Source organism: Dicentrarchus labrax, unplaced genomic scaffold, assembly GCF_905237075.1.
Source record: "Dicentrarchus labrax unplaced genomic scaffold, dlabrax2021, whole genome shotgun sequence".
Lineage (NCBI taxonomy): Eukaryota > Metazoa > Chordata > Actinopteri > Moronidae > Dicentrarchus > Dicentrarchus labrax.
Window position 1 is genome coordinate 15,035,219 of NW_026136702.1, and position 13,009 is coordinate 15,048,227.

The 13,009-nt window shown below is 37.6% G+C and overlaps 1 protein-coding gene across 1 annotated transcript in view; it reads right to left on the reverse strand.

The window, feature by feature from the left end:
* The window catches only part of ryr2b (ryanodine receptor 2b (cardiac)), a 63,933-nt gene extending 51,660 nt beyond the window's left edge, over window positions 1-12,273 (reverse strand). The window contains exons 1-18 of the mRNA XM_051377760.1: window positions 12,204-12,273; window positions 9,353-9,472; window positions 8,558-8,662; window positions 7,983-8,057; window positions 7,752-7,830; window positions 7,432-7,544; window positions 6,961-7,084; window positions 6,725-6,821; window positions 6,567-6,641; window positions 6,000-6,156; window positions 5,638-5,802; window positions 5,413-5,534; window positions 4,632-4,815; window positions 4,399-4,531; window positions 4,097-4,192; window positions 3,794-3,912; window positions 3,293-3,426; window positions 890-1,131 (exon numbers count right to left, since the gene is read on the reverse strand). Coding sequence (XP_051233720.1) covers window positions 890-1,131; window positions 3,293-3,426; window positions 3,794-3,912; window positions 4,097-4,192; window positions 4,399-4,531; window positions 4,632-4,815; window positions 5,413-5,534; window positions 5,638-5,802; window positions 6,000-6,156; window positions 6,567-6,641; window positions 6,725-6,821; window positions 6,961-7,084; window positions 7,432-7,544; window positions 7,752-7,830; window positions 7,983-8,057; window positions 8,558-8,662; window positions 9,353-9,472; window positions 12,204-12,251 — 2,188 coding nt within the window. The 5' untranslated portion in view covers window positions 12,252-12,273. The remainder of the gene's footprint in view (window positions 1-889; window positions 1,132-3,292; window positions 3,427-3,793; window positions 3,913-4,096; window positions 4,193-4,398; window positions 4,532-4,631; window positions 4,816-5,412; window positions 5,535-5,637; window positions 5,803-5,999; window positions 6,157-6,566; window positions 6,642-6,724; window positions 6,822-6,960; window positions 7,085-7,431; window positions 7,545-7,751; window positions 7,831-7,982; window positions 8,058-8,557; window positions 8,663-9,352; window positions 9,473-12,203) is intronic.
* Window positions 12,274-13,009: the final 736 nt, after the last annotated feature.

Below are 13,009 nucleotides of genomic sequence, written 5' to 3' on the forward strand. Positions count from 1 at the left end.
TATTATTTTTGTTTTTAAAAGTTAAGGATTAGATTACGGTGACATACATTATTCAAACATGCTTGCGGGCTCACTGCAGGGCTATGATTGATACACTGACTTTGCTTCATTTTGGCGTTTACAGTATAACACAAGAGAATATCATTCATTACCATCAGATCAATTTTAAATTCCAAATATGGACTCACTCTACTTTGCAGTCACTGTTGTTACAGTTGTTACCTCATACTGGAGATGACTAAAATGCAATTAAACTGTTCATTTGTATACACACTTATGTTTGACTGTTTACTGCTGCTGATGATTTATTCTCATATGTGCTCTCTATGCAGGCTTAGAGGAACAAGCAGAAATACATAGCTTGTTTGCTCTGGATCATCAAGTGTTGCTGAACAAAGGTAGCCAATACAGTTATTTCAATAGCAATTTCAAGTCTTCTTAACAGGCACATTTAAAAACATCTATTTTATTTCTTTGTTGCTCCTTTAAACAGGCATGGTACATCTCCAGTATACGCCTTTCATTGCACTAAATATAATGCAATGAAGATGAATGTGTTTATCTAAAAAAGTACCTTGGAGTGCGTGGAGCAATATAAATCTTTCCTGTGAAGTGCTATCCTAGAAAACACATGTCTATTGTATGTGTGTATAAGTATTTGATGTTTATATTGTTTTAATGACTTTTTGCTGCAGGTGTGTACTCTTTATTCACAATTTACAATTGTGAATCACAATACATCACAATTAAACTCTGCTCTTTATTGCGCACCCAGACAAATCTAAACAAGACTGAAATATGGTTGACAAGCAAACATATTTCAGTGAGTGAGTTCCTCAGTCAAACTTATACTGTACACATTGTACCTCTTGTCTGATCTCATCCTCACCTGACCAGAGGTGAAGCCCATCAAAGCCATAGGAGCAGAGGTTGTCTCCCACCCCATTGGCCCCCCAGCCTTCACCCCCTGTGGGCTTGGGCTGGTATCCCTCAGTGCAAGCCCAGCCAACACGCAGGTGTGTGGGCTCAGATGTGAGGAAGGAGTCGACATGATCCACAACCAGCTCATAGTACCACCTCCGATGCTGGGCTGAATCTTCCCCCATAGCCAAGAAGATGTTTGGTCTCATGCTGTGGTGGAGTAACATGCAGAGAGAACCAAAGTCAAACAAAAGGGCAACAAAAGACAGAATACAGTGGTGCCTTTCTTTGGAAAAGTTTTGTTATATTTGTTTTTTAGTAAAATATTAATTTCAAAGACATGAATAGGTCTTTAAAACTTCAAGAAATGTGTGGTGTTGTAGTTTTTCTAACGTTACTAGTTGTTGCAACAGCATGTGAAAAAAACTACAAAGTGTGCTAGGCCAAAAAGAACGTTAATCTCGGGATAAAAAAATTGACGCCGTTATAATTGGTTTGCGTTAACGCCATTAATAACGCGTTTAACTGACAGCACTATTATATAGATACGTATACGAATATTGATTTCCCTCAAGGTTCTTCCTGAGATATCACATTCACAAGAATAGACAGATGAACAATGTCACACTGAAGTTGACCTTTGACCTTTGGGATATAAAATGTCATGGATTCTTTATTATTAGGGATGTCTTTGTTTTACCCTGTATGAAATCTTGTCATTATTAGCGTATGAATTCTTGTTATTGTTATGGCCAAAAATGTGTTCTATGAGGTCACAATGAACAGCAAATACTAACTAGTTCATCCAAATGGATGTTTGAAAAAATTCCCTTAAGGCGTTTCTGAAATATCGCGTTCACAAGCATACAGACAGACAACCCGAAAACATAATGCCTCCAGCCACAGCTGTCACTGGCACAGAGGCATAAAAATTACCTGTGAAAAATTCAGGATAGCCAGGATGGGGAATATGTATTAAACAACTTTTTTATTGTACCAAATACAAACATTAAACTGAATATCTGAATACACAGAGCATAACTCTCATGAACTCAGTGCATTGCATTGTCATACATATATAAAAGAATGAACAAATACAGAGCAGAGTTTTTGCAGAGGGTCTCATTTTGACCTCCCAAATTCAACACTGGAACTAAATTAGCAGAAGTAATTTGAAGAGGTATATGGATGAGTAAATCACCAAAATGTTGCTTGAATTAAGTGGAGAGAATAAATGCCAGCTCATATACGGACACTAGTGCTTAACAGAGCTCTCCCGACAGTGAAGATATGAGGACAGAAGAAGGGAATTGAAGGAACGAGAAAAGGACACAGAGAAAGGTATGACTTGGTTTAGGTGATATAAGAGATTGGATAAAAAATGGAAAAGAATGGATAAAGAAAAAGCACATCTGGAAGAATTGACAAAAATCTTGTGAGCAAGAAGGAGAAGATAGAAAAGAGAAAGAATGAGAATTGATGAGATAAAAGAAATGAAAATTAAAGCAGATGTATAAATGAGGCATTTAGCTGAACAAGAAATAAAAATAATAGAATGAGGGAATGGCTTGTGGAGGAAGAGAGAGCTGAAGAATGGACTGAGCAGGTGTGAAGAATATGAAACAAAATAAGCTATAAGGCCTCACGTACAAAATGGGCTGCTGATAGAGAAAAGCATGATAAAAGAAGGCAGCTGCTGAGGAAAAAGGGCCAGTGAAGAGAAAAAAAAACAAGCTCAAAGGAAAAGGGAAATTGAAACTGCCCACAAGATCAAACTGGCATAGTGGGCCAAAATATTGAGAGACAGAAGGAGAACATGAAATGTGATTAAACTGTCAAAAAGTGTCCAAAGATTAACTCTGTTGAGCCATACAATCTCAGGCAACGAGCTACTTTTACAAAGTCTCATTGGAAGAGGCAAGACGAAGACGAGTGCTTCTTTGTCGGTCTGATCTATTCAGAAAAAAATAATTGTCGTAGCAAATGAAGAGATGACACTGAAAGAGACAAGTAATTCTTTAGATAACTCAAGACTGAGAGATGTGAAGTATCTCTTGTATCAAGGATGTGGATGTCATTACAGATGGAAAACTATAAAATCAGAGTCCTCATTCAGTGGTGACTCCAAGAGTCAATAAAAGCAAGGACAGAATATGTGAAGTGAACTCAATGCAAAACAGGCACATTTTAAATGTACTCTTTTGTTATAGAAAATATTTTATTTATTTTATGAGACTTTTTTTATTTCTGATGTGTGTGCATAGTGAATGAGAACACCAAATTAAAAAGAAGAGGACAGAATTAAAGAGAAAAGAATGACTCAGAGACTAAACAAAGCAGTCCTATTTAGAGAACACACTCCGAATTGTACCTGGTGACCCGATTAGTCAGGCGTGTTTGGAGCAGCAAGTCTCTCTCTGGCAGCAAGTTGTCACAGATGAGGTTCTGATTCGACCGCACCGCCACACCGTGGCACACACAAAGAGAGCACAGCACCTCCAGGACCTGGAACACAACCTGTCAGCACTTCATCTAGCAGTAGCACCATAAACACATGGAAATTATCCCCAAATTAGATCAGATCGGAAAACTGCTATTACAGCCACAATACTTGTTTTTATGTTTTTGCATTGGTGAAACTGACATTAGCTCATTTCCAAACCATGCTGCAAATGCATACATAAACAGGCCTATTCTGAGATGACATTTGTCCAAATAATGGATGTTTTTCCCCTAAATTTAGATAAGCTACAGCACTTCAGCCAATAAATCCAGAAATAACATGGCAATAATGACAACTGTCATTTTTCTCCCATTATTGACGCATGCACAGTATTTTAATTAAAATATAAGAACACCATTCAAACACTACCTTGTGGTTGCATCCATGCATGTCTAGAAAGGAGATGATAGAATGAATGTGTCCTTCTTTAATGACATTGAGTGCTTCAGGACTTTCCACTAGGACACACTGCAGAACCTCCAAGACTCCTGTACATTACACACAGTATGCATGATATAATGTACATCAGATAACAGTGTATACCTGGAATATTTCACTACATTATCACTGACGTAAAACAACTAAACAGGTGTAATAAGTTCAACATTTTTTTTTTATGTTTTGCAAATTTAAAATGTGATTGTAAATTAAATGCCCACAAATCCAACCAACCAGAAGAGGCCTCCAGCCGGTCTAGTCTGCTGATCAGCCAGTCTAGAGAACCTGAGAAATGTGCACAATTTACACGGTTTCGCCGTAGCAGAGCAGCTGAAGGGGTAAAAAGAAATAAACATGGATCATTTTTAAGATAGGTATTGTAAGTCAAAAAAGCACTGAAATGGGTTATTAACAGTTTAGTAGATGTCAAAAGAAAAACTGTATCCTTTTGGCATCTGTGTCAGTAGGTAATTAACGTTGTGGTGTCTGTATTGAAAAAGTGTTATTGAGTCATCTCTACTAGAAAAAGATCTCACCCAATAGCTCATAGAAGCGGTTGAGGATGGCCTCCCACTCTGCTCCTGTGTCACTTTGAGCAGTCTCAGAATGAGACGCACTACTATGTTGGTGCAGACGGTCAATACAATCTAGGACCAAATCTATCACACCCTGAGAAGAAAGGAGGGGTATACTTATGGCACCGTGACACATACCATATGTCAGACCAAATTTTTCATTCATACATATGCATATATTTATATATTTTTACCTCTTCCTGAAACATGTTCTGCCGATTCTTTAACGCTGTCATTTTGTTCTGTTTAGCTTCATGGTCTAGCCCCTCTGGTGGAGGCTGAAAATAGTTTATTAGATCCTGCAGACTACAGGTCACTATCTCCATCGGCAGGCTGCCAAACATGAGGTTTCCGTGTTGACTAAAATCATCCAGTTTCCTGAAGAAAAATTGGGGTAAGTATAATAAAACAATATATCATAGCAGTGATTATTTTCTGGCCTAGACTCAAACTACCAGTCTTTCAAATATTTTTGCTGTCGTTAAAAGAACTCCAGGATTCATAGTGACCAGTATCTGGCCATAGCAATATTCTATGATACTTATTATTGGAAGACAGAGAACAGAAAGTGTGAGTATCTGAGCTACAAGTACAGAAGTAGGAGACTTAATTATGCAGCTCAAACTCAAGCATTCCATGGTATTTTGAAAAAGTTTGTGTTAATGGATAGTCACTCAGTATTTGAGTGTTTAAAAAAATCTGCTAACAATAACAGTAAACTCATAACAAAGACAATCTTGATAGTAATCACTTAGTTTTAGTTATTACTTTACTTCTGTCCAGCTCCAACAAGGACACGTACAAGGCCTGTGCTATGAACACACTTGCAGTCAGATATTTAACACTTCAATCTCTACTAAGGTAGCGAACACTGCAGCTGGAAACAACCTTCACTAAGTGTAACTGTACCAAAAGAGCCCATGTATCAGGTTGGTATCCACAAATGACTGAGGGTCTAGATATGACATCCAGTACCTGATAAAGCGAGTGAAGAGGAGAGTAGCACTCCGGATGAGTCTGGCAGTACGAGATTCTTCCCTCTGAGAACGAGACAGTGTCAGCCCATCGTCCATGTGACCCTCGCTGTGCAAAACAGCCTGGAAACATATAAATTGCAATGATTTCCTTTCACTACATTTACGTGCAATTTAGTACATCAAATATAATTCTCTTACAATAATTTCAAATCTAAAGGATTACTTTTCGCTGAGTCCCTCCCATGCGTGTAGATTTGGCATCAACAGCCTGGTAGGTGAGCCAGAGCCCAGAGTCTACATGCTGAACATAACAAATGGAGTCTCCGTACTTGATCTCTGGGATCCCCATGCCATCAACATTAGTCTTTGTGCCAATGTCAAGCTTCTCCTTCAGACAAAAATCTAGTGTTAGACATATCACAAACAGATTGTGTCACTGATAATAACTGATCTGTTCATAACTTGGAAACCTGTGCTACTCTAATAACTTTCAAGTCTCCATTCTATAGAAACATTTTAGATTATGAATTGATCAGCCTTAATAATAGGTTCAGTATTATTATTAATTCTCATGCGATTCCTGACCTTTGATGATCGAAAGCAGAAGGAGGTTGTGTTGATATCAGCCTTGTCCCGATCAACCAGATGCAGGCCTTTCTCCTCTGTAAGACCCAGATACCTCCCAGTGGTCATATGACAGAGTCGGAAAGGTTGTCCCCAGCATGTATGCCTACCACTCCAACTGAGGAATATCAAAAACGTGTTTTTTGTTGCTTTTGTCTTCTGTTTAATGCAGCTGAATATTTAACAACATTTCCTCTTCATTGTTAAGATGGCAGGGGAGCAAGCAGGGGAAACACACAACACTAATTCCATTCTGGGCCAGTGCTATTAAATATGGTTCCAGCAACTCTGTACAGCCTTTGTGAGAACAGAACAGAAATTCTGGGCCCTGCTCTGGCAGAGACCAGCAGCAGTGCAATACATATGGATATGATACTGACTCCCTCTATGGTCTTCACAACAACTCAACTACGGTGTTGTGTAAGTGTGCAATATTTTCTCCTTAATATTTGATGGTGTAAAACTATAGAACTTAAAATACTAGTCACTTTTATAGTGAGTGAACCATCACATCATGTATATACTTACACAACACGCAGAATCTCCAGCCTCCAGAGAGAGCGGGCATGCCTGGACACTGATCCAATCTCATAATGCATTATCCTAGATTAAGAAAAAAGATATGACCACAAAAGTAAAGCACGTTTGGTTTAGCTGACATGAGGAGTCTGGTCTTTCCAACTGACCTTTGCAGCTCCTCTCCCTGCTCTGCGAACGGAACAGTCAGACATGCGTCACTATGGCTGTGGAGTAGCCGCACTGTGTCGCCCCCCTTTAGGTATCCTAGAATAAAGCACAACAGATCTTGCAACCGGATTTTGACTCTGACAGCAGTTTGAAAAGTCACATATACATCACATGGCTGGAATACTTCTTTAACCAATCACAGTTCTTGGACACAACAATCAGTTGTCAAACTTGCCTTGAGCAACTCCACCTCCAGAGCAGATGGGAGCAACACTCCAAAGAGTTTGCTGGAAGGCTGCATTAACAATCAGGCTGTCACTCAAGCTTTTGTTGTCAAATACAGTGCCAAAGGATAGGTGCTGGGAAGAAACAAAATGGTAATAACAAAAAATGGGCTCATCAACAATGAATACAACTTCAGATTTTTAGACTACAAAAGTTGTTATCATAAACAATTATGCTAAACAACTCATCAGAGGCAGAGAGAACACAGATTGCAGACTACTGAATGAAGTCAAAGGAAATTAAACCAGTGACATATAAATGGTAGTTTCTGCGCAGAAAGACGGGAGAAAAAAAAAAACACACATTCAATTTACCAACTTCAAATGTTTAATTAGTAGCCTTTCAATCTCATAGTCTGAAGTATTTAAAGCAGATTCTTTGTCATCTAAGAGTAAAAAACTTAACTTCTTTACAAACTCACCAGATATCTTTCTGAGGACACACTGACAAGTATGAGATCATCTCCAACACGCACTTTCTCACCCTCTGACCTCTGTCTGGATGCTGGGTGGACGGTCCACCAACATGCCTCACCTAAGCCACAAACAGAATATATACAGAGTTTTTGCTGTTCCACATACTTGACAAAGGCTTACCCACATTTAAGATTACAAATAAACCATATTATAATTATAAAAAGAGAATCAAATGTGATATAAATGCATAAATATATATATTTTAAGAACATTGCAAAAGCAAATGTACTGATATTACAGTTATCAAGCGTTTAATACCAAATACCTGCTTTATCCTCTTGCAGACCAACATCAAAAGTGAGTTTGTCGGTTGAAGACTGAGATGAAGATAAGCAGCTGAGATACTGGGAGTAAAATGGACAGTGGATATACATTTCAGTGAACATATGAACAAATTTATTTTTTAAAGCTGATAAAAACTATTTGCTATTTGTAAGTGGAAAAAGTAAGACTGAAGCCTTCTGATTTATTTCTGCATTATAAGAAGACGACTCACCATGCCACTGTATGAGTGTAGGAACAACACTGCATGGCCATAAAGAAGAGTGCGATGGCTTCCTCCTGCTCTCACCTGGAAATCGCATAGCATTATAGAACTCAAAGTAAGAGTAAACACAATAACAGTAGTGTGAGAAAATAAAATAAACAGAAACAAATTTTGTTCGCTTGTTAATTTATGTCAACACCAGCTGTTTTAGTTATACGAGTGCTTATTTGTCATAAGATTAGTGTTAACCTTGTAGCTCCAGATGAATAAATACAGTCCAAATCCCTCTCAAATAAAGTCTCTGATAAAATCATATTATAGTCAGCAGTTTACAAAATAGTACAGTCAAGTACAATAACATGTGTTTTACACTCAATTACAAATAAGGCTGATATGAGGTCAGTTTAACCTGGCAACTTAATGTGGCTGTAGTTGTGAAATCTTCATAGAAATTAAATTATAGTATGAATGTCACAGTGATATATATTTGATAGCAAATAATATCTGTTTCACAAATGTTTAGATGCATTAGGGGAAGAGAAGAGGAAAGAAGAGAAGAGAAGAGGAAAGAAGAGAAGACTCACCTCTGCAGCCAGGTCCTCACTGTGGGTCAGCATTTCCTGCAGGGCTCTAACAGAGAGACACTGGGCCAGGACAAAACCACATACAGACAAGTCTGGTGGAACATTCTGTTAGAAAAGACAACAAGATAATAGAGTATGTGTCACTGAGGTAGCTTCATATCTGTCTATTCCCTTCACAGGCTAACAGTTCAATTAGCACTGACAAGGACCACAGCAAATTGAGAATTGGGCAGTCCAAACTGGGAAGAAAAGAGGGAAAATCCAGCAAACAAAAATCAGACAAACACTGATAAAAAAAAGTAAGAAACATATTAAGAGCCTGACTGATACATTGATTTGAGCCAATCGCAGACATATTGGTATTGCGAATTGTTATCTAATTCTTGACGATATAAACACGTTGTTTTTTGCTTTATAATGCAGAACAATTACAAGAAAGAAACAAGAAAATAAACATTTAGATACTTTAGAATAACTTACTGCTCAGACAACATTAGAAATAAGACAGCGATCATTGAAACTATATATAAAGACAGACAGAGGTCAACTTATCTCGTAATCTTGTGATATTACAGTTTGAATTCATTACTATATTTCTTAAACCTACAGAGACATACAGAAGATACAGTATTTCTATCCAGGTAAAATATTCTTAAACTTTTTAGTGAATTCTTTGCATCATTTTAGACCTCTCTCTTATTTTGTAAATTTCAAGAATATGAATTGTGATAATAATAATGACAAAAAGACTGCTCTGGCAATGAGGAAACATTTTTCAATCATTTTACCCTTTACCTTGCAGTTAGAGGTGGGCTCAAGCCTACAGAGTCTACTGCCAAATCCCTCGGCAGCAAGACAGAGCTTCACATTTTCCTCCCGGGAGGTGAAGGTACTCTGCAAAACCACATCATCTCCCTGAGAAAAACACACACACAGATGACAGCAGTAAGCACAGACTCTGACGTGCATAACATTCCCATATAAACAATCCACAAACCCTGAACAAATTACATGAAATCATGCAGAAAACAGAAAATGACTGATGGTCAGTGAAGATTTCACATACTGTTTTACATACATACTGTATTCAGAAAGACCATCTGTCATACTGGCATGACTTATCAGGTCTCTACACTGCTGTTGTGCTTTCAAACAACACAAACAGAGTGCTACATATTCTCAGTAAAGCCAGTTCTGAATCAGGACCTCCAGTATTTGGAGAAAGTTGCATGTGAAAAATAAGGTGTGCTAAGTACAGTAGCCTACTGTTGTTTCAATGTGACACATACGCATTTAATGTACAATTCATATCTTTTGCTACCATAAACATGTATAATGTTCTATGAACTGTACATACACCAAGCAGCTTTGCCACTAAAATGTGTTTTGCAATAAACTGAGATATGATAAGCAAATTTAATACTGAAACCAGACTGAGTAAGCCAATTAGATACTGGATTCAGGTTGTTTGTCCAGATTGCCATGAATCCATTAAGGCTGGGGCCTAATGCAACACTTCACAAAAATTAGCAGCCTTTACGTTGTTTAAAAAGGGATTCATTAATCAAGCACAATGCATTACTGCCATTTGTTAGGTCCCATCTCACGTTTGAAGTTCTTCAGTAATATCTTGCCCCTGTACTTTGTGCACAATGAATGTTTCATATTATAAAAGAGACACATTAATGCTTTTATTAAAAGAATTACAGTGCAACCAATTTTTTTTCCCTAGGGGCACAATATATGCAAGCATCCTGCTTATATATCAGCACAACATAGCCCTACAAGAGTAGCAGCAGTATACAATTTCACAAATTGACAGTTATCATGTACATATGTTTATCTACTGTACTGGATTCTCCCATAATAGTCTTTTTTTTCTTTATCTACTGTATCTGTGTTGTTTTAAAAAAAAAATAATTTTGTGAAATTAACAATTTTTTATGCCAAAAAAAGAAGCTTGTTTTCATTTCTTTATGGGTAATTGTAGCTGATAATAATAATTGTGGAATACCATGATACTATGAATTTCATCATACCACCACAATCTGCTAACCTGCAACCCTAAGCCCTACTGGAAATTCATGTACATTAGATCTCTGTCACCTAAAATTTATCTTATCTTTATTTAAATGTCAAATGGACCACGTCAAAGGAATTAGGCTTTTCACATCTATTTAAGGAACTGTAAAGAGGGACAACAGACGACTGGTCTCCAAAGTCCAGCCAGGACTTCCAACACCTCTCCGTACCCAGGCTGCATACCTCCATATTGGGAAGATACAGCGATGTCTGACCCCGGATTCACCCTTCTTTCCACTCCTCATATCAGCAGTACTCTGCAATCAGTCAAACACACCGCCCAATGCTGAGGCACTGTGTGGCATTCAGATGGCTGGAGGACTCAGCTCTTCTTCAAGGTGCATTTAGCAAGTGAAAATTCACTAAGCTAACTTAATCCAAATGTTGAAAGCCCTAGCAAATGGAAATGCATGTTGATTCAACTCAAATAGTCTTGTTTTGGATTTGAAACAGAAGCTGGTCTATATTCAATCTGTAAAATCCACTGTTTTTCATGGTGTACAGTAGAGGTGGACCACCTTGTCTCACATATAGTCCACCTCCACTAACATTATAAATTAATGAATAAAGTTTTTAAAAAGTAATAATAAAACATTTAGCTTCAGGGGAAAAAAGCAGAGATGCCATTTCACAAAACCAGTGTGGGTATTATGTTTCGACTTTCATACTAACTAAACTGACCATGAGACAGGATTTGTCAGGATCTTGGAGGGGAAACACTGCATTTAATGTAATAATGTATGACAGATATCTACTGTGTAATTTTCATATTGTGGATCAATCTTGCCTCAATCTGGGTACTGGGTTGGGTAACCATCTGCATCACTGCCAGCGTGAGTGTGTGTATTTGTCTCATATCCACACCAGACACTCTTCTTGTGACATGGCCCTTATCAGAGGCCAAAGATAACAAGCTATGAGACAACATACAACTAGGAAACAATGATAGCATCTTGCAGTGACGGTGAAAAAAAAAAGGCCATTTGTGGTATTTACTATCAGTGAGCTAAACAAAGCAAAGTGATGAAGATAGCAAAAAAATCTGCCGTGAGCTGCACACTTAAAGTAAAGCTGATTTTTAAATGAATTTGTATTATTTTGTACGTTTTATCTAAATTATACTTAAGAATAGAACATTATAATTTTTTACAAAAAACTTTGGGCCATGCATAAAAGCATACTGGATTTTGATAGACCCATGCTTACTGATATTAAACTAGCTCTGTTAATGGAAAGTAACTACAATAAGTCACTAAAATGTAGGAAATATTAAAACTGAGGTTCTAAATAACAAAAGTAAAAAAAGTAGTCTGACTAATAGTGGACTTAAAATGCTGCAAACATGGAGTTTGGACAAGAGCAGCTACTTTTTGTATCCTGAGACACAACTATACAAACTTACAATACAATACAATACAAGGAGCTATGTTAGCTGGGTTATTGATTGCTGACCGGTTGCTGGGTTAGCTTATCTTAGCCAACGCATCCTCTGTAGCTCGGCCAGGGTTACATTACATTAGGGTTACATTATTTCACACCTGTGTTTGTAAAGTGTCTGACTTACCGTTCGTAAAAACTGGAATTCATCGTCTCCCTCTCCAGTGTCAGTCATTATTTGAACCAAACAAGCCACATTAGACACACTTGAGTGATGTTGTTGAATGAGACTGAGAGGGCTGGAGGAGAAAGGTGTACCCCCGTTGTTGTGTGGGCGGAGCCTGCTGATGTGGGGGTTCGCTGACTCCATTTTTTTTTTCCTCCACTATTTTGGCGGGAGTAACGTTAGTTTATGTGTAGTGAGGAGAACCTAGTGTCCTTTTACTGTAACCCCCAGGAGCTTATAGTTTACTTTTTTTCTATTTTGTTTAAGGCGTTTGTAGCTCTGTGTAATAAACAGTGACTTGTAAGACTACTCTTGTAATTTTATTTCACCCAAAACTGTACCCGTAGTATTTTAACTACTGCTGCTTGACTTTAGGCAGTAAGGATCATTATGAAATTAACATAACAACATTAACACAAAAGAGGTGCAGATTTTGTCCTCTGTATCCCTGCAAAATACCCTGCAAAAAAGTGACAATTGCATGTAAAAGACTAGTATTCAAAATAACTTTTGTACTATAGATAATTACACATTTTTTCTCTAACTTTTTCTCTGACCAGACACTTAAATAATAATAATAATAATTTTATGGGTTTGTGATTTCCTCATAATGTATTAAGAAGTTCCATATAAAGCACTCTGGGCTTTGTGTTTATAATTACAGGGAAAATAGGAATGTAATCTAAAGAACTGCTGTATTCAAACCCAAGTAAGAAATGTTTGATTCACTATCCGAAACCCTAGCCTTCATATGCGCTCATCATTTA